We start from the raw sequence: 22,882 nt of genomic DNA on the forward strand, positions 1-22,882 counted from the left end.
AATTCTAATTCATTATTTTATACTTGTTTAATTAAATGGCTTGAAGTTTTTAGTCTCATTACGAAGCAATTTCTGAACTGTTCCAATTTTTCTTTGGTCTTATTTCTCTAATTTTTCTATAGTTACTACAAATGTCAACAGGAGACAAAAGGTGACGTTGCTTTAGTGATTTTGTATTTCATTATTAAATGCTACATATGGAAGCAACAAAGCTTCTATGTTCCACTTCCCCCTTTATAAACACCAAATTTGCTGCTTTTGGCACAGTGTAGTACAGCTCTGCCATGCTATAAAATATTTTCAAAGTCATCAACTTGCATGCCTTCTATTCTGTAGCACTGTTGCCTTTTTTTCCCTTGAAGAATAACCTCACATTTATTCTTAAAATACAATTTAAATTTTTTTTAACTCGTTTCCTCTCTTTTCTACTCAAATTTCAGAAATTGTTACATATATTATCAAATTGTTAAAAAGCCAACATGCAATTCTGTAATAACAAAGGTTGCTTAATCAGAACCTCATTTCTTATGAAAGGAACTTTCCTCATTCACATTCTGTTAGCAGAACTCTGTGATTACTTACTGACCTGAAAGCCAAACCCATTATTTTTCCCAGAACTAATTCAGGTCAACTGTTCTGTAAACTACATGACTCCTGTGTAATGCAGAGAGCTCTAATTTCTAACTAGTCAAGGTGCTCCTGTTGTTATGTAAGTCCATGCATAAATATTAATCAAAATCTGATGTGATAATACCTAAGGTAATGATTAGATAACAAACTTGAATATTTGCACATACCACTGAATCTTTTTCCCCTAAAATAAGTTTATCAGACTATTTTAAAGATAAAATGATCTTATCTTAAATATCTATTTGTTTAGATAGTATCTGAAGTATTATCTAACAAAAGCAATGAATATTATTGAATAATCACTGCTTTTTGCTTACATAGTTTCTCTTAATAGTGAAATTTCAGCAAAACAAAATAAAATAGGTATCATCTCATGTAAAAGCTCTCTGTACCTTGTTTAGTGCTCACAGACACAACTGAACCGGAACCATCAAAAAGAACGCTGCCAATAACAGATAATTCAAAATCAGCCCAGAACAAACGCTGGCTGAACTGATCAACTACGAGACCTACAAAGAAAATAAAGTTCAAATAGGTATATAAAACCTGAAGAAAAAGTTAATATTTTTATGTAACTGTACATTTTTATATCGTTCATAGTCTTGTGGTCACAAAATACGGTGACAATGAAAAAAAATGACTGGAAACCAAGGAGAACAAACCTTCCGCATAAACCTTCCCCTCGAGGCAACTGTGGTTTTTTACTTTCTTTAACTTACTTTTCCAAGGTCAGTACCTTTTCAAACCCATTATCCTCAGCAGGTAGGGATATATACCAGGTGGGAATTAAATATAGAATCTAATCCTGTAATTTGCTCTACCAACAAAAAATCTATTATGTCAATAGATTTCTAAGCAGTAGCACCAGTGTGACAACACATTAAAAACAAGGCGTTCAGGTTTCATAGTCTTCCTAACCTATCCTGTTTCCACAAGTATATAATTGTGTTCTCTTTTTTATCACCAATACTTCACAGGCAGTGCGTATTACAGAAGAAAAAATCAGATTATTACATTAGTTCTGCAAGACTTAAACAGCAATATTTAGATGTATGTATTCACATATATATGGAAAGAAAGCACAAGAGTGAGTGACTGAGAGCACAAATGAGAATAAAAGATAACATTGTGACTACCCAGCCTCTAGGCAATAACTAAATAGTTAAATCAAGCAGTCCATGTTTCATAAAGGATGATTAAATGATTAATATGCCATTTTAGTTCATGTCAAAAGCTTCAGCCTGAAAAAATATTTGAACCATAAAATAATTTAATTCTGAGCTTTTGAAGTTGTAGTGTATTTTTAATAAGAATGGGAAAAAGTATTTTTCTTCCTATTTATGTAAGTAGGTAAGTCAGAAAAAATACATCAAAAGAAATTATACATAACAGCAAAAGCACTCCTCTTAAGGTCATAAATTAATCAGCTACAGATAGATGAGAGGAAGCGGAGGAAGTCTGACGCACAGACCAGTGAAATATGTTTACATTTGCAACTCCATTAAAAAAAAACTTCTTTAAAAGAAACACTGGTATCCAGGCATACAGATAAAGAGAATAATTTCTGGTAAAAGATAATCACAATGTGTCAACTCTGTGTGATACATGGTACCTGTAAGGGGGAATATTTTAGAAGCAGTCCCTACTCTCCAGATTTAAATTATTCTTTGCATTTTAATAAGAATACTTAAATATCAAATAATAAATGAGTAACATTCTCAACGTATCTTTCACAGTATCAGAGATAACACATGTAAAAAAGCACTTATTTTTGTTTTATACATATAGCACTCCTGTAATAGTCATTTTTATGTAAATCCTGTGAAGTAAAGCCCAAATGCTCAAACTCTCACTCTCTTTTACTTGAAATAGTAAAGGAATATTTAGTAATAAATTTAAGACCAGTGTAATACAGGTTTTCAGTAAAATCTTAGACTTCATCTAAACAATAGTATTAGTCTCATTTGGGAAGAAGTATTAAAGGCTTGGACTCTCACTTTGCATTCCCTCTAAAAAGACATGGTTCTGTGTGAAATATCTGACAAAAAATTAAAAGACTCCATAAACATCTACTTTCTACCATGAAGTAAAGGAAGAAAAGCACAGAACGATGCCACAAAAGTGTTTTCAGACAGTAGGTACAGGCAAATGCAATACTGTGGCAAGGCATTTGTGAAATTCTCTCTTTGCAAAGTCTACTCATTTTTTGTAATTCTGCTAATTTTCTTAATTATCATTTTATTCATCCTTGTAAGGAGAAAGAGGTCTGGTTAAGCGTTTATGTGAAACTTTTCTATATAAATTATATCAAGGAAAATTTTATGAAGAAAAGCTCTTGCAGTTCTGCTTCCAGTCAGGAACAAAGTAAATACTTGCACTTTCAGATAAGCTTGATACCATTACTACCTACAAAATTCATTAAATTCGCTAATCCAATACTGATGGCCAAAAAAAAATTTTTTTATATGCCCTTTAATGACCAAGGAAGCGGTGACTGGCTCCGTAGGACATAACTTTGGAATCAACAAGACTCATAATAAGAGACAAAAAAGCAGCAATTAGAACTAAATCTAATGATTTGGATATCTGATATGTTCATGAAGTTTTACATAACAAGTTCAGCAAAGAATATGTAACAACTCTGATAAAAATAACATACTGTTGTCTTTCAGTCTGAATAATCAGAAGCTTCTTATTGAATATACGTTGACTAATGTAGTTTTTGTTATTATTACTATTGTGATTCTTACTTACCTAAGGAGCATAAGCTTCCTCTCCTCAAAGCTTTCCTTATCACATATGTAATTTCTTAAATGTCTACATTTCAATCTAATCATGTCAATAAAGAGAGAGTGTTTCCTTTAAGGGATGAGTTTAATTTGCATATGCAACACCATAAGCCTATTTTAGCATGGGATTTAACAATCTGTTAAACTATTATTACTTGTTGCTGTGATAGTGGCAGCTTCTGAGATGCTTAGATATTCAGATAGCATCCTCTTGAAAGAAGCCTATGTTTCAATAGATATGCGTACCAAAGTTGGACAACCCTTAATTTGAAATGCAATAATAACAAATTATCATTGTAAGCCTGGAGAAACATCAAATATTGCATGAGAAAATAGGTCATGAACAAATCATTTGTGGTTTCAAGATGCGATGCTGCTATTTAAGAGAGACACATTTCATTCTGGATTTATCATTTCCTTTGTCACAAAAATTACTTTTATCCTGCCAATGGAGTCTTAATGGTAATTCACAAAATCTCAACATGTGCTGTCAAGCTTCAAAATAGTTCTGTAAAATACTGAGATAATTAAGTTGTTGCTTCTCTGAATACCTAAACCTTGTTTTATACTATTTTGCAGTGTATTCAGGAAACTAACTAGAATAGGCTGTGAGATTTCATATGCATTCTTAAAAAAATGTGTCTCACCACTATCTGGTGTTCCCTTAATTGATTTTACTTCTTCAATGTTATTGAACAAATCATGTTTTACCTGATTATATATAGTCCCTTGGTACTGCTTTCTAAAATCATGTTAAGCTTTGTTACAAAAGTTTAAGTCATATTAAGATATATCATTGGAAAACAGAACTAAGAATTTGATTAGTAACTTCATATGAATAACGAGAATACATATTATTTAAAGTTTGGGGTTTTTTTTCAAACTGAGAAACTGGAATTCAGTCAACAAATCTACACTGAGTTAGCAAGAGCCATAATTAAGAAAAAGAATAAGTAGTATACCTGTAGGTCTTTGTAAATTCTTTTGAACCAATATCCTTCTCAGAGTACCATCCATAGATGATTCCTCTATGTGAGAGCGATCCCCAATAACTGTCCAATACATCATCCTAAAAGTATTAAACATAAAAAATAAACTAGATGCCTATACAGAACCTCAAAACACTTCATTGTTATTAAACTATTACAAGCCCTTCAACGTACCTGAAAGATGGGAGACAACTGATCCTGATTTAAATACAGGTAAATTGAGCAGGAAAGTTACTTTACTAGACTTGGAAAAGTTTACACATTTGCAGACATCATTTTATTAATCTCACTCTGCTTTGCATTTTTGTCCGAATTACCAAAACAGAGTAATGTTGAAACATACATACCCCTTTTTAGGATTTACAGCAATTGCATATGGTTCTCCTGCCATGCTTGTAAGGAGTCTTGTGCAGTTAGGTCCGTTCAATTGCCCTACATTGATGGAGTATCTCAGACTAGTCCAATGAGTTGTATAGTAGCTGAACCAATGCATTCTGGAATGATCAGTCCAGTAAATATTTCCAGCAACCCAGTCAACAGCAATGCCCCTAGGTCTTTTGAATTCTGGACACTAAAAGGAACAGATGTTAAAGTCAGATTTATGGAAATTATCTTTCACTGCAGCTGCATAGTCACAGATTTATGTAACTTTTTAGAGTTAAGTAAATTTTACCTTTAATATGTTAAAATATTTAAAAACAGGGCATTGGAAAGACATAAATTCCACCTGTAGGAGATAAGCTCTAAGTGATCTGCTGACAGTTCTATTCAGCGCAGAAGAACAAGTCAATGGTTCAAAACTGTCTTCTCAAGTCTAAGGCTACCTACCTTAAGAAAAAGGCACTTAGGTATGACCTACATGAACTATTGATACTGAAGCTAATAAGTGTTACATATTGTAATTCAAAAGGAAAGGAAAAGGAAGAAATGAGATTATACAGCTATTATACTCCATGGATATCCCATCCCAAAGCCCTCAGTGAAAATGGTGCTTGAGACCATCCGGAGGTATGGCTGCTCAGCATCACTGCATTTAGGAAACTGCATAAAATTACCTCTGTATTCTGACCAATACTAATTGTAAGGAAATTATTTAAATGTTTTTTCTTCTCATGCTATTAACTGTTCCCGTGTTCCACCACCGATTAAAACTAGAGTTAGTGCAATATTCAGCTTCACATGTACAAGAGGCTTGACTGATTAAAACTTTAAAATTAAAAAGTGTAGTATCTTTCTCATGATTATACAGTTATCATTAAGGCCTAGATCCTAAAAAATGGTCCTAAGGATAGAAGTTCATATTGCAAATAGGAGAGATATATGAACACATTTCTCCAAAGTTCACTAGAATTCCTGCAGAGAGGAGTAAAATTTGTGAAACAGGACTATCCAACTATTTCTAACATGAATACAGCATATCATAAAAAATGCAAGACCTGTATGAGCTAAATACATGTGCAATTGTTTGCCTGTTTACCTATAATGACATCAAGTTAAATTATGAACAAAAAATGTCTATTCCTTGACAAATGCAGTAATGGAATGCTACTAAGCTATGTAACTAAACATCAAGAAAGAAAATCCTAACATAACTTGTTTTCCTCAGGTGACAGAGTTTCCTAATACCACAAGACATGTGTAGACTATTTTAATCATAAAATAAATGTCATTTCATTCTCTAGGTGAAATAATAGGACTCTGCAAGGGTGAATTTAAATAGTTCATTGTTCATAAACCTTTAATTCTGCAAAAATGTCATAGAATGCATGTTCTAAAGATATATAGAACCCTGACTTTCTATTTAGATGAGTATTAAAGCAGCAAAATCAATCACTGCATTTACAAAACAGTGTTTCTTTAAAAACAGGGTCACAGACATTTTTTTAAAGTTAAACAAAATAACGTATAATGATTCTTTGTCATGAAATGATGATATTGGCAGCATATGCTTCCAGAAAAAACATAAAAATGACCTTCTTTTTCCCTCCAAGAAATGTAGCATTTGCATGCAACAACCTCTTTTTTTCTTTGTTACATTACCCAAGCCAAAGATACCCAAGATAGCCAAAAACGTGGGTATTTGCAGGTAAGCGTCATTGTATTTTTAATCCAAACTTTTAATTCTGGGTAATATTCAGGTACCTGTGTCAAGAATCTTCTCATACCCGGAGATCTCCAGTTACTACTTCGGAGACTGCAAGATTTAATGGCACTGGCCTGCAAGGCTGGAGACAAATATTCTTTCAAAGGGAGAGCAGCTATCAGGGACAGCACAGTCCCTTGCCTCTCCTTGGACTGTTCTAGAGCCACTGTTTACTGTAAGACTACCTTCTTTGGAACCTGGTAAGCTCATGATGGGAGTTACCATGCAGAGTGAGAGATGGTTCCCAAAAACCTGGTGGTAGAGGCAGATGAGACAAAGGGACATCCTAAAAAGATTCTGGAACAAGGTTGGGTTGCTTACTAACACTGACCCTTTCTCATTCTTCACAGGAAAAGTGAAATTCCAGTAATGCTGGGGTGCATATTAAAGATCAAATGAACAAGGAGATAACCAGAAGAAATGGAAAGCAGCCATCTGCTGTAAGAGATTAAAAAGAGAATGAAAAACACTAGCTGGTGCTATGGCCATGTAATTCTCAGTTGTGTTCATTAAGTTTCAGCGTAGCTACATCATATTTCTGATGTCTTATGCATCTTCTCATACTGTCTAGGAAAATTACTTACTGTAAATGAGCTTTTACCTAATAGCTTATTTGGATTATGTTAATTTTGAGGAATGATTTTGCATACAGAATAAGGATGAAAATATAGGAGGAAAATCACATTAATACTTTCTACAGTTATTTTAGCCCACTTTGATGTTAAATATAACACACTACAACCTATTAGAAAATAGAGGTTTGAAGCCTAATCGCCTTTTATAGTATGGTAGTCTCTGCAGAACTACAGACCATGTTAGATTGATGACTTTTGATCAGAACTGCTGCCTATTGTAAAACCTGTTTTGCTGAGAAAGATTTTTTAAAAAATAAAAGATAAACAAAGAAAAAAAAAGAAGCAGCTGCAGTAACAGCTAGTATTTGGAAACCATTTTGATATAATGGTAGAGTGCAGAAAAATTTTAAACCCCTAAAGTTGAGTTTGACTGGAGAAACTATGTTACACATGCAGTAGGAAGCCATCACCTTGCAATGCTTAGCATTTTAACACAGGAAGACTAAATTACAAATTAATTTATATCATAAGCACATGTGAAGCAATATTTTCTGTATTTACTTTACAGATGTTTTTCATACGGTATTGCTGCGGAATTAAGTAAATCAATGATTTATTGTTGCTTAAAATATCTTCATTAAAAATAATACATTATCTAATTATGTATTATTAGAACACTAAAAATAAATGAGAAACAATAATACTAGAAAACCTTTAGACTTTCACTCTCCGAAACAGAAAATTTTCCTTGACGGATGAGCAGCCCAGTAGGTGCTGTGGTTCACCAAACCACCATTTGTGTTACATAAGTAGGATCATTTAAAAATCCCAACCACCTGATTCCAGAAGGAGAGGGTCTCCTAAGTACATAAACTTCATCCATACAGAGCTACAAATTGTTTCCATTCACAGTGATGCACTGAATTCCACTGGGCCCTGGGGCAAACGTTGGGAGTATATACGTGGATATATCACAAGAATGGTTAAGGGTCCTTGTCAAACTCTCAGAACAGTGGGGCTGGAGCAAGCTGCTAATATATTGACTGGATACATTACAAAAACCTATGTTTTTTTTTATTATTATATGGTACAATTACTTTAATGTTCAGCTTTGTGTCCTCTTCCATGAAAAACAGCACTTGAGTTTAAGTGGCAAGTCACTGTGTTGAATATTCACCTCGGATAACTTATACATCTCTCTCCAAGGATTATGCCAGTAAACAGCTGCACCAGGTATGACCAATTCACTTACATGTCTTAACTCAATTGGAATGCAGTCCTCTTCTGCATCTGTCAATTAACTCTGACGAGTTGATATTTACTGTTTCCTTTAATGCTTCAATTTGTACCAAGCTTAAACCCCTTTTCACAGAAATACAAGAGATACTTAAAGCTATTCTCTGAGGAAGGCTCTTGATATGCTAATTCCATGGAGCAATTTCAGTTGAGATGGATTTTTGCATTAATGTAATTACCTGAAAATGCAGGTGACTTTGTTCAAGTTTACTGTCCTGATTTACATATCAAAGTCTAGATATAAAAGTTATATGTAACCTTTGAAAACTTACCCATTAAAAAACTTGGGTTAAAATTAAGTAATTCTCAAGCTTTTCAAAACCAAATTTAAGTGGCAATATTAAAGCAACACTATAAAACCAATTAACCTACTGATCAGTTATATACAAGGCAATAATATTTGAGTATTAATGAGATCATGCTGGGAAAATACTCTTGAATAGTATGGCACAATGAGAAGTAAATACTTCACAAATATAAATGAAAAGTGTCTAAAATATATTCAGATACAGTCTGTGCATTTTCCACATACAGATTTTTAAAAAGCTTTGTATGGCTTGGATCAAGCACCTTCACAAGCACCTACCTGCGCTGAAGAGGCAAGGGAAAATGGTGTATAAAGAAAACCAAATTTTTGTCAATAATTCTGAAGAGGAAGTGACTAGAAAGTATTCTTGCATAATGGTGAAACAGAGATATAAAAAGCAAAAAGTATTTCAGTACTTCAGAAAAATAATGGTAATTCTAAGAACATTTTATCTTTATTAGTTTAAACAGGGAGACAGTGTCAAATCAGCTATGAAAATTTCAATCCCTGGACTATGAGGAAGTCTCAAGGAACATTATGTTCAATTTTATGGACCTGTAAGAGAGTGTAGATCCATTAGAGAGTTTGTGGGTCAGCAGACTACACTTATACTTGCAGGAGGCACCTGCATATTAACAATAAATAAATAAATAACAACAAAACCCCCCAACACTCTGTTTTCACACGACGTTACAAGTTCATTACTTTCTAATAATGAACTCGATATAGAGATATGTCTCTCAGGATTTCTTAGGCACAGTATCTGCCACATTTAAATGAGAAAAACATCACAGTAGAATTTGTCCACATCTTCAATACATACTTAGGTTCTCAAAGTATCCTTCCCTAAAACTCAAATGACATACCTGACCTACTAGAAATGCTAGGAATAGTTTTCTACTTTAGATCTAGATACACTTTCTGTCAACAAAATCTAGCCCCTCTTCTGCTGGGCAGGTGGAAGTGTGGGTTTTGAACCACTTTTCCTGTGTATCAGACACAAGATATATTCAGTGTCCATTGGTGTTCTACATCCCCAGGCTTTTTGCCCTGCTGGCTTCAAAGGTCAGGAATGTCATTCATTTGCAAAGGAAATACCCCTGGATGAAAGGTACTTAGAAGTGGTTTCAGATGTGTACGAGTTGAATGATAGATAAAAGATTAGTCTACTGTTGCTACTGCTGTTTATTCTACTGGGATATAAAAGCATTCATGTGATGTAAGGTCATCCCTGTTACCTCTCCTAAGTTTAAGGAAACAGCCAGACAGGTATTATTTCTAACCCGATTTATTATTGGCCAAGAAAAAACTAAAAACTCTCCTCTGCCATCACATTTAATAAAAAGTGAAAAAAAAAAAAATCTAAATATACAGCATTATAGAAACACCAATGTAAAGATCACATTGTTATCTTCAGTTCAGCACTAACACTTCCTTGGGAATTTTGTGGAAATATATTAGGCAAAATGAGTATCAATCTGCATTTATTTTATTTTCAAGTAAAGACCACTTGAAATTACCTGAGGTTATAAAAATCCACATTTCTGTTGTAAAGTGCAAAATTACATTTATGCTTATTCAAACAAAGATACTATGCTGCTCAACATATAAAGGAATAAATATTTGTTGTTCTAGTTTTTAAATGTTTGTCATAGCTTTACCAATACTATTTTTTTATATGGTCACTATAGAAATTAAGTGATTCTTGATTTCTGTTTTCCAAGGACTTGAAATTCATGCTTTCTTTAAATCATGTGTTGCTTATATACGTCTATTATATCCTGTCTTTTCTCTCTTGAAATAAAAAATCTTGATGGTATACAGTCTTACTAAGCCTCTAACATATTGGTTATATCTCTGTAGAAAACTTTTTTAAATACTCTAGTTGTGTTCTCTTAGAGACTTGACCAAGTCTGTCAGAGTCTTGAATGGAAAGGCGTTAGTAGACATATATCCCATTTGAATAAAATCATTCTCAGATAGACATTTTAAATTTACTAAATCAGGACATGTTATTATAAACAATCAGAACAGAAAAGTAAATTGAAAGAAATTTGTATCATGTAATCTTTGATTTTGATAACTTACTATCAAGCCACTGTTACTTTGTCTTCTCTCTCTGTCGTGAAGCTTTCTGTAGAAAATCCCTCCTGGATTAAATTGAGTACTCCAAACAATCATGTCCCCTTGAAAATACGCATCCATTCCAGTTATCCTTGAATTATGTTCAATATGTGATATTTGCTGATGAACATCACTGTAGTTGAATGGATATGCAAAACCCAGGATGTCAGTGTCATTAGCAACATAGAGAACTTGATCTTCAGAGCCTAGGGATTATTATAATGAAACAAAAATAAGGTAAATGTCAACTAATGCAAAATCAGTGTTTTTCACTCAAGTAGTTTTTTGGTGTTTATCTGATATGATTCCTTATGTTAAAATTCTTTCTGGTTGTTGAAGACTGCAAAAGCACTCACACTGGGCAGTAAATGCAACTCTTCATACTCTGATATCACTACACGTTACTTCAATGCTCTCTGAGCTCACCCTGTGACACCTAAGATTATATTTTAAGGAGTATGTAATATAAGACACTTTAAGCAGTATACAAAATTAGGCGATATTATGCATTAAGTCCATATGAATTGCTCATATTTTTATAAGCACATTGTGTCTAGAGGGTCCTAAATGGATATATTAAAGGAACACAAAGTTGCCAATAGCACTATTTTAAATTATTTAATTGGAAATTAGAAATGGAATGATATTATCTTTAGTGAAGGCAGTGAAGTTTTGAAATTGACTGCAACAGGAGCAAACTGGAGCAAAGCTGCTACAGAAAATGTGCAGTTGTGTCTTGTATCTCCTTATTTCAGGATGAACATTTATGGATACCTGTGAATGGGTGGTATTTATGGATACCTAGTTACCATCTTGATTCAGATGTTGTAAAGTATGTTATTCATAAGAAAATGCTCTCTGGTATCTATTCATTAAGTTTTGAGAAAGTTTCAGATCTGCTGGATACATAAGAATGCATTTGCAATTTTTTTGTTTTCCAATTTACATCACATTTATCCATAGAGAATCAATTTATAATAATGTCTGTCCAACACACTTCCTCCTTATGAGTATGAAATATCAGAAATAACTTGTTCCCTCATTCTGCTAAACACAAGAAGAAAGAGGAGATCCATTAAAGCAAGTATCAATGAGGGAAGAGGGGAACATTAACTGTATTACAATAGAAAAGAAGCTTGTGAAAAATTCAGGTGTAGGATAATGATTCCCAGATTTTTAAATTATAAACCCTCAGAATTATGCCTATGTTTCTATAATAACAAGCCATTATATCCTCAATTAGTAACCTTGTTTGTTCCCATGTCATAATCTGACTGCTTCTTCAGTAATAGGCAATGATGCTAAATCCTGATAGATTTAGCATTGTTAAATATAGAAGAAATTACTAACCACCCATTAATATGATCTTCCAGTGGTGAGCTTGCTTCCAGAAAATGTGAACAAAGCATATAAGAAACCTGACTATCACCATCTAACCACCCAGCATGGGTGTACCTACATTACTGCCTGGTGTGCTACAAAGAAGGAAGAACTGGAATTAACATGATAAAATCTGTTATGGTTCTAGGATGCATGTCCACAACATGTGCTAACTGGCCATATGGTGCACCAGATATATATACGGATATATACACAGATATATATACAGAGATGTATAAGGAGCCACACCTTGTAACTTCAACACTTGTTCTGCACTGAAGACTCCAAGTGTAGGTATAAGTCAAATTCACACCAAAATCTCTCTAAATCGCAGGTGAGATGCTATGATCATACTTTCAGTTATTCAGACACAGATCCATAAAGATTATGTTAACTTTACTCGGGCAGCGGGAACATTGCATGTTTCATTTCTAAAATGATTTAAAGGTTACATAATACCCAGACTCAACTATTACCTCTTCCTTATGAAAGACAGAAATAACGTCTATGTGTGCATATTTCTTTACCTTCACTGGACCATGATCTGGGCAGCTGATTTATATAAGGAGTATATTCTTAGGTGACTAATTTTAGAAAAACTCCACTTAAATGACTTCTATAAGATTTCTCAACAGGACAAGGCAAAACTTGTTAACTCCAATTACCACTTAATTTATTCCTAAAGTTCTAAAACATATTTCTATGGAAGAGTTGATTCTTCTCTCAAGCTTCTAAAACTTCACCAGAATGCTTACACACTTGCTAATACATAATCTCTGTTTTTCTTATTTGTGTATATCTTTTTGTAAATTGAGAAAGCTGGAGTTGGAAATGTACTTTCATATTCAGTGTATTCATGAAAGGTAAATCTGAGCGGTTTTGAGAATTATTTTTGTGTGCTACTCAAGAAATATTTATCTAAAAAGAAATTGTATATGCAACACAGAATTGTTACCACCCGTGTATAACAAACAATTTTGTACTGTTTCTCTATTTTGATTTTGATAGCCTTACCTTTTGCTATGCAACTGTTATTCCTCTCCTTATAATTTTTCTCACATGCACATTTGTATGACCCCTTAACATTATTGCAGTGTTGGGAGCAGGCACCAAATACCATACATTCATTGATATCTGTGAGGAAAAAATCTGTAATTTATACACCTATAGTTTAATACATTGTTATTTAACATGTTTGTACAATCATGGAACAAAGCAGATGTAAAAAAGGAACTCATAAGCATTGGTGTATCTTGCAAGAGTAAGAGTAAAAAGAAGCCTTCTACAATTATCACTAATGTTGTTTCCGCTGCATTCAACATATCTCAAAGATTTTTTATATTATTTCTCCATCTTTCCTATATCAACCTATTATCATTAGAGCCTGAAATCAACTTTGAGAATGAAAATGTCTGTTAGAATTACCTCCAACACACCTACCTCTGGTACAGTCAAAACTACATGATTATCCCTTACTGGAAAAGCTGCTGTGTATACCTTTTTCTTAAGAGCCAAACAATGAAGTTTTTGTATGCAAGTATATATTCACTTTGATATATTCACTTTGATTCACTTTGATATATTCACTTCACTGAAGTGATCTCCACTTTTTCTATAAGCTGCTACTCACCAGTAAGAAAATTAATTCACAACCCATTCTTTGAGAAGGTAGATTTATCTTGCCATTCTGATCAACTCTTTCATTATAACAGCCACGTCTTTTCTTCTGACCAGTGTGGCATCCTATATATTACGACTACACTTGCTAAGGAATTTTACTTTCAATATGTTTATTTTACTTCTAATTTTTTTAAATGCATCTTCATTATTTTAATCATCTCGAAATATTCCCCTGCGCCAATTTAAACACCAATCCCAATTGTTTAGTTAAATAATCTATTAGACCTTAAATCACCCATTTACCCCTTAAATTATAAAATTATTTAATGGTCTGACTTAAACCTTTCAACATTCACAACCAATGTTAATCTTTGATAACCTGCCCAGGTAAAATGCATAAATCTACATCCTGTAAATCCTTTCAGTTTCTTATTTTGATTTCTTAATCCCATAGCTATGAAACAGGTTTTACTCTGAAAAAAAAAATGTATGTGATAGGTATCTCCTCCAGCATAGAAAACTGACTATGCAGTTGACTTTTAATACTTTACAGCAAGGGATGATGGAAAAGATCTGTACCTTCACATTGTCTATTCCTCTTGTTTCTCTGAAATCCAGGTTTACACTGACACAGTAGGGATGTTTTTGTTTGATTACAGTATGCATCATCTCCACAAGGATTCACATTATCTTCACATGTATATTCAGCAACACCTAAACATAAACTAAATGTCTAAAACAACGCTGATAGATTTGTTTAAACTGTTAAAAATGAGGTCTAAAACAACAACAACAAATTTATCTTTCTGTTAAAAGAATAACAGGCAAACTTTAAACAAAAACATTACAGTATTTACCTACATATGCATATAAATTGACAGTATTTAACTGAGATACTTCATTTCACATCACGAATTTAATACTGAAATTTATCTTGTTGCAAATGTGGAATAAAATACAATCAATTTATAGCTAAACTATTCCAGAAACTCAATAACTACTCTAAAAACTACTACAACCTGAATCACTATAAAATTTTCCTTCCTCTTGTGACATGTCAAACAGAACTAACTCTTTTTTCAACTACAAAAAACACTTTAATTAATGTCTGGGTTGTTGAGTAGGTTTTGCATGGATGAAAGTCTCAGTTAATTATTTCTTTTCTGCTACAATCACGAAAACATATCTTGTCAGCCAAACTCACTTATTTTGCAGTCTTGCTCATCTGAACCATCTCCACAGTCATCAAACCAATCGCACTGTAGCTCCATTGGAATACATTTCTTATCATTACAAGCAAACTCATCTTTTTTACATGGTCTTGCTTTATATGTGATTTTATCTATATAATTACAAATTAATAAGAGAAAAATAAATCAGTATTTAAAATTCCTAGATTATTTTAGACACATACAAATTGGAATGACCATGAACCATTAAGCAACTGGAAATTATTTGAAGCTTAATTTCTTTCAATTTCAAATTCTGATCTACTAACCTCCAGTTAAGCTTTACTGAAGGACAAGCAGATCTCTGTAACAAAGTTTGCCTTCAAGTTGTTTTCTTTGATCTGAATGCCTTGAAAGGTAATATCACCTACCGCAGTGATCTTCATCCGAGTTATCACCACAGTCATCAACCTCATTGCAAATCTGCTCAGGTCGCAGACAAACCCTGTTGTTTCTACATCTGTATGGCCTTGTTGGAGGGCATGGAAACTTTACTGTATATTAAAAAAAAAGAATCAGCTATTACCCAGATAGTATTCTTGAACCTTCTTTAATGTCTCTTTATCAAAGCAATAAGCAGGCATGGGAACACATCTGTACTTGACATATGAATGGTACTTGATTTTAACTTGTGGTACCTAATGGAATAACACTTCACCAATGTTTACAGTATAAGTTCTTCATTTAAGGAATGAAAGTATTTTGTGTGATAAGGATAATTACACTTCTTTCTGAGAATCTGTAAATATGACTGAAATAAAAAAAAAGGAAGTAGGAAGTTTAATGATAATCAATATTTCAATGTAGAAGTAACTTTTTCCCAGCTGTGCATTTCCTACAAAAAGATTAATTTCTCACAAATATCTTACCTGAAATTACATGAATAGCAATAACAACAGAAAACTATATCCCACATTTCAAGCTAATCTTCTAAAAGTAAAATAAAGAAAACTTACACGCATATGTCCTTATATAGTTATGTATGTTATATGTAATTTCTTGCTTTACTACATGAAAAGCACTGAAAAATATAATGTCGTACCACACATTTCAGCAACTTCATCAGAGTTATCTCCACAGTCATCCTCGCCATCACAAACCCAAAAATGTAGTTTGCAAAGGGAATTGTTGCACAAAAATTCATCAGCTCTACATATATTTCCCCCTGGGAGAAGGAAGACAGAAAAAAAACAGGAAAACAGAAAGACGAATGAATGTCAATTTTTGATAAAAACCAGTACAACTACTCATCAAATATTATTGGCAGAGAAGGACACATGCAGCATATATGAACAAATCCCAAATGAAAGAGTTGGAAAGGCAGAGAGAAATGCTCATTTAAAAATATCTTCCTTGACCATACAGTTCTTTCACTTTCTTTTCATGATTGTTAGCTAGGAATTTCCTATTTGGCCTGACTAGAAAGGGCAGTTATCAAAGAAAGACACTGACAACTCACCAGCTAGGCGTGTTCCCCTTGCATTTAGCCAGGAGATGCTTAAAATATCTTTCTGTCTGTAACTTCCTTTGGTGATGCTGTCTTTCAGAAAAGACCTGGCTGAGTACATCAGTAATTTGTGCTATCAGAGAACAGTGCAAACCAGAAGACAGAAATAGGGTCAAACTTGTGAAAGGCCATTTCAGTCCGGGTTTGTTTCACATGTGTGTCTGATCCTCCACCTATTCCTACTCCCACTCTGAGCCACACATCATGTTCAGAAGAGACTGCAATCAGAAGTGATTGCAGTCCCTTAGCCATGAGGTAGCACCTTTTTCTTCTCCTGAGAGGTAATAGGCTTGGCCAGGCTTGTAATGTTCCCATCAACTATAAACTCTGTAATTAGGGAAGATCTAGCCATGTAGGCACAGAATAGATAAGACTAGGTGACCTCTAACAGTCTCTTCCTTTTTGTAACTCCCAAAATTTGTCATTAGGATATTTACTGAACACAGAACGCAGCAAGAATAAGTTCTTCCATGTAACTTCAGTATCGATTCAACTCTGAATCAGCTAACAAAATAGAACAGAGGGTAAGAGAAAATGTTTTAAGCTGGAGTGCTCAAACTTTAAAAATTGGTTCAAGCTGGATTCAGTTTTAATGTGTGTAGCAATAAGAAGGCATTTTGTTTCAAAATTATGACTAAATTTTACCACTACCAATCAATGAAGTTATGGAAACTTCTTGAAATTAATTTTCTATATAGCACATTTTTATGATAACTGGATTCACAGTTTCCTGACAGAAGCAGAGCATAAAAGAAATAAAGCTGTGTACCTGCAGAGGAGGAAACAATGAAATTTTATATGATAACACCAAAACTCTCACTGTGGCTTTCCTCAAATGTGTTACACCCACCCTAATAGTTAGATCAGGCTCTGATGGCTTTTTACTTATTCATTCAGTGCCCTGTTCACAGCCCATTAAAATCAACAGAAGGCTTTCTTTTGCTATAAAGGGTTCAGAATGGTTTAACTTTTTTTTCCAGAAGATTAATTTGCATGAAATATCCACCATGTAAGAGGATGTTGGGAACTCTCACACTATGTTACCAAATATAATTCACTCCCATTGCAAATATAACTTACGAACATTAACAGAAATATTCTTCATTATCATCCAAGGAAAAATATACAAAATTCAAGTATTTTCCGTGATGAAAGACATTAATATAAATAATTGTGTGTGTAATCACAATATAACCATAATTCTGGTTGTATAGTAAGATTGAAAAGAGCTGCTTATAAATATGCACAGTGGGCTACAGATAAATATTACAGATCGTTTTAAAATGCTGTAGAATAAAACTATTTGTGTTTGCTGTATTTCCAAAGAGGAAGAAAATTAGTTATCAGTGAGATCAACTGGCATTTGTTTCATGTGATTGCTCTGCCTGTCATAATTCTTTTATAGAATAGATTTCTATAACAGAAATCATAATTGTGACATAAATACAAAGTATTATAGCAATAACCAACTAGGCAAAAGGCTTCTTATTGCATTATAAGCAATTTGCAGTTCACAGAAGCTCCATTATGCTATCCAAAGAATAACGTGTGCTTCAGATAAAATAAGCGCATTACTACTTGCTTACACTTCATCGGTTTTTAAAGAGATACAGTCCAGATATTTTAAAAGCAGTTTTAAAATAGACTAGAAGTTTTTTAAAACTTTGTTATCTTTGTCTTCTTAAAACAGTTCATTCTTCAATACTTCCAACTATGAAGTTTTTCTCTTTGCATCTAAACGTCTCAAACATTCTTCTTCTTTTCTTCATTTTCTGGTCTCTCTTTCAAACTTAATCATCGCATGTAACTCTTTTTTTTCCTAGTGGTAAGTGTTGCTTAATAGACTGACAACAAAAAAAGGGATGGATATTTTACTCTGTAGTTGCTTGCTTCATCTCTGATTATTATTATTTATTATTGCACTGCAATATGCTTTAGAAGTTACACACATACCATATGACTGTAGATGACTAACACACAGAACTACTCACTTTAAAGAAAAGGAAAGAATAAAAATCTGGAAAAAACAAGAAGCTGACATACTGCTGAATAAAATTTTGCTTTTGAAAAAAAATTCTTTTATTTGAGTGAGAATTTCTGTGTTTGTCACAATTATTGAATTACTAATACTAAGAATTTTGTGCAATGTTACACTGCCTGGCAAGGTTCGGTTAAAAAAATCAGCAGCAACTAAGAGAATTAGATCAACAGATGTACTTCTCATATTTAAAGCTTAATTATAAGCACGAGAGTCTGAGCACAGGGTTTGGCTTCATCTGTATCAACTTACGTGCATAGTTCTGCTCTCTAAGGAGAGTGAGAATTCAAAATGTGGTTTTATGGGTTCTAGTTAGTTGCAACATTTCATCTCCACAGAAATAAATAAAAAACTGGGGTCTTAAGATTACTTATTTAGCAATTTTTCATTATATTGCATGGCTTTGTAATTTATTGTTTCCTATAAAACTGTAAATTAACTGGACTTATTACCAATTTCCCTGATGAGACAGAATATGCTTCCAGTAACAACACAACCTCTTGGTCCTTGGGGAAGGAAACCCAAAGAAGGAACAATGAGCTGTGAGTCATAAGGTAAGTTTTGCTTTGTCCTGCAAATCACTTGTGAAGCTGCTATACTGTCTTTGTCAAAAGAGCTCATAGAGCTTTCACTTCATCACTCAGAATAGCCAGGGTACCACTAATTTACAACGCATCTTGATAAAAAAAACTGATAAAGTAAGCCTTTTAAAGAAAAGTGTCTCTACCTTGGTCACATTTTTCTTCATCGCTGCCATCCACACAGTCATGGATCCCATCACAAAGCCATCTGACAGGGATACAGTATGCCTTATTTTTGCATCGAAACTGACCTTCTTTACATTCTGTTACACAATCCATCTGTGTAGATACAGATATGAGCTAAGTATTAATGAATGAGAACAACATACTTCAAACAAACCTAACAAAATTTACCAATGCTGTTATTCATTGCCCTACGTATTTCACACAACAAAGTTGTCCCTGACAATGCAGTGTGCAATTCAAATAGTTACTGAAGTCCAAGTGAAATTGTAACCACACTTTGTATATGTTCTGATATTGCTTCTTTATGTTGCTTAGTGTTAGCAATGGAAACAATTGGCTACATTTACGTTCCTGAACTCAACTGCCCTACAAGAAATGACCCTGGACATGGGGCCAGTTAGTGCGACCTGGCTCATATCCGCATTGATCAGGACTAGATTGAAATTGTCTACATCTGCACTGTGTAGCATTTGGCTTAGGCCTCCTTCATCCTCCAACTGGCACCTTTATGACTCTGAGAAATAACAACTATTTTTGGTCTTTTTTTCTTGAAGTTGTTCATGAAGGTGGTAATTTTTTAAAAAGATATCAACAGTGCAACATGTAGAAAGAGCATGGCATGAAGGCTGAGGTGCCTGCTAGGATTGTATCAGATGAATCTAGAGGACAGAGGGAGCCAAATTTGACACGAACTTGTCCATGCTGACAGTACAGAGCTGTCCTTGAAGCAAAATCCCCCAGAACCATGCTCAAGTTTTGACTTAGGGGAAACAAATTTGTCTGCTCCAAAAGGTGGCTGCAGAGCAAACAAACATAATGCAGTGCGACTACCAGGGAACCAAAATCATGGGGCTAAGTTACCTGACAGTGGTAAATAGATGCAAAAAAAACCCCATCTGCCCTTTTAATTATTTTCAGACATTAAACTGTTAACAAATTTCATGTCAGATAGCAGGAAAAAAAAAAAAAAAAAAAAAAGGAAATTTGTCACCTACCTCATCAGATCCATCAGCACAGTCATACTCTCCATTACATTTCAAAGATGCTGAAATACAGCCTCCACTTGCACACACGTATTCACTTGAAGAGCAGGTTGGAGATGCTGGTTACAAAGACATATTTTAGCATTAAGAAAAAGACAATTTATACATAAGTTTCTTTATAACTTAATATTTCCATCTAGTTAACATAGTGAGCAAACATGTATTTGTAGCTGACCAGAGCTTTTCCAAATGTTTGTAAACTACAATGAAATATTTGAAAAAATGAAATTGTTGCACCCTAAGTAAATTGTATAATGATACTGAAAGGATATTTCTGTTTTATCAGTGAGGAATTCCTTTTTTTGTGTTTTCCTTATGCTTGGTAACAATGGTAACTACACACATATTCATAGAACAAGTGTATTAAAAAATGGCATTATTTAAAAAGTTCTTAGGGTTTAGTAATTAAAGTGCTTATAATTAAGTTAAATTTACAAGAAAGTATGGTTTTAGAAAGTATACATTATTACAATTAAAATAAATACGTATTCAGCAGTTTTATTTAAAATATAGGTGGATATTTTTGTCACACTGTAAATGAGGGGGGTTTTGTCATAGGCTTCTATAAGTTGCACCCGTCCAGATGAAGCTTACCAAAAATTTAGGAAAATTCCTGCAAAAATAAAGAACTGCATTTTCCAAGACAGTAAAAAGGAAATAAAACAATAACAAGAAAAAAAATAATTTGCTTGAGAAAGCCTTTGCATAAAGACTAGTAAACATTGAATGAACACCACAAAGCAAAAAAACCCCCAGAGACACTGTAGTGACATGCCAAGAATTACTGCTGTTTTCAGAGCAGAACTTCATACACTGAGTATACATTATCAAATTATATTTCAATATAATTAAATTAAATACTATTCCCCCAACAAGCTTCATATTGCATAGTTGTACATAAGTGAGGTTTTCAAATCACAAGTAGGAAGACACAGTGATACACAAAGGAATGATAAAGTATTTCAGATTTCTTTGCTTTCCTCGCTACTTCTAGTGCCCAAGGAATCTTGATTTGTTGATTTATTTCCCCCTTGTTTCATTCTGATTTATTCCTGGCTTCATTTTATTTCTCAGCATAATTTAAAACAATACCTGGTTCACAATTTTTCTCGTCATCCCCAAGTTTGCAGTCTTCATGACCATCACATTTCCATTTTGCTGATATGCACTGACCATTGGAACACTGGAACTGGTCTCTGGAACAGCCTGTTTCACAATACCTCTGGTACAATAAAAACAATGTATATACAAGATCAAGAGTTTAATATAAACTTTGGTAAATATATAGCTGATCACAGAAGTTACAGCCTATACTCCTCCACACTATGAAATACAGTAATGCCTTGTGAAATAAAATGTATTTGTAGATAACGATTCATGAAAGGTGGCTTGTACCCTCTAAGCAGGTGGGAAGCACCTGAGGTCCAGCACTGGTAGGAAAGAAGAAGGGACAAAACAGATAGGAAAGAACAGGAAAACACCAAAGCATTATCCAGTTAGCTTCTGCTACTCAACAGTCTACACAGTTTTCTCAAAAAAACCCAGAAACCAAACCAATGCTGTGTGTAGAAAGAGTGGTTCCCCAACCAGGACATAAACTATTTTCAGGATGGGAAGAGGTTCAGATAATTGCTGGGACAAAATGATGTAGACTACTGTTAAACATAACGGGATTTTATTTGCATGTTCTCTTTTCAGGATAACTATTTCAATAGGTTTAGTTTTAATTTAGTAAAGATATTTGCATATATGGATTCATGTGTAGAATTCCCATTGCTGCTTTATAAAATATTCATATGTGGAAATCCATTCTCCAACAACAGAAAACTACTAATTTTCTAAAGAAATATTTTTTTCCTGGAAGAATCCTACCTCATCTGAGCCATCTGCACAGTCATAGTCTCCATCACACCAGAATCTTGCTGAAACACAGTCTCCATTTGCACAAAGAAAGTCTTTCAAAGTGCATGTTTGAGGCTCTGAATAAAGAAAAGTAACAACCCTAGGTTTATTAGCATTTCCATAAAATATTTTATACATAAACCCCCCCAATCAGTCAATGAATGGCTATAACAAAGTCAAAACCACTAACTTGAAAACTAAAAGGATTTTTTTTCTGCAGGATTTTGTTTTGTAACTAAATTTCATTTACATATAGTAAGATAGTAATGAAAATACTTTCATTTCCATTCTATCAAATCTCTCTGGAAAATTATGTGATGCTGACGACATAAATATTTATTTCAACGCATGTATGTTATTACAGGTTTTATGAGATAGGTACCACAGACTAGAAATTCATTTTGCATCTGTTAATAACAATGTAATTAAAGCTAACCAGATCTTTGACTTTCCATCATGCAATAGCATACCATTTACACATATCTTTTAGCATATGTGTGTGTGTCAAGAGTCAGCTTCCCCTGTGCTGACATTCAGGGGAAC

The 22,882-nt window shown here is 33.6% G+C and overlaps 1 protein-coding gene across 1 annotated transcript in view; it reads right to left on the bottom strand.

Annotated features, from left to right (window-relative positions):
- The window catches only part of LRP1B (LDL receptor related protein 1B), a 751,404-nt gene that overhangs the window by 49,249 nt on the left and 679,273 nt on the right, over positions 1–22,882 (bottom strand). Inside the window, exons 67-79 of the mRNA XM_074873779.1 lie at positions 22,310–22,416; positions 21,530–21,659; positions 20,390–20,496; positions 19,355–19,487; positions 16,125–16,247; positions 15,454–15,576; positions 15,058–15,195; positions 14,433–14,567; positions 13,248–13,367; positions 10,818–11,059; positions 4,756–4,979; positions 4,382–4,488; positions 1,023–1,139 (exon numbers count right to left, since the gene is read on the bottom strand). Coding sequence (XP_074729880.1) covers positions 1,023–1,139; positions 4,382–4,488; positions 4,756–4,979; positions 10,818–11,059; positions 13,248–13,367; positions 14,433–14,567; positions 15,058–15,195; positions 15,454–15,576; positions 16,125–16,247; positions 19,355–19,487; positions 20,390–20,496; positions 21,530–21,659; positions 22,310–22,416 — 1,806 coding nt within the window. The remainder of the gene's footprint in view (positions 1–1,022; positions 1,140–4,381; positions 4,489–4,755; positions 4,980–10,817; positions 11,060–13,247; positions 13,368–14,432; positions 14,568–15,057; positions 15,196–15,453; positions 15,577–16,124; positions 16,248–19,354; positions 19,488–20,389; positions 20,497–21,529; positions 21,660–22,309; positions 22,417–22,882) is intronic.

This window comes from Strix uralensis, chromosome 6 (assembly GCF_047716275.1).
Source record: "Strix uralensis isolate ZFMK-TIS-50842 chromosome 6, bStrUra1, whole genome shotgun sequence".
NCBI lineage: Eukaryota > Metazoa > Chordata > Aves > Strigiformes > Strigidae > Strix > Strix uralensis.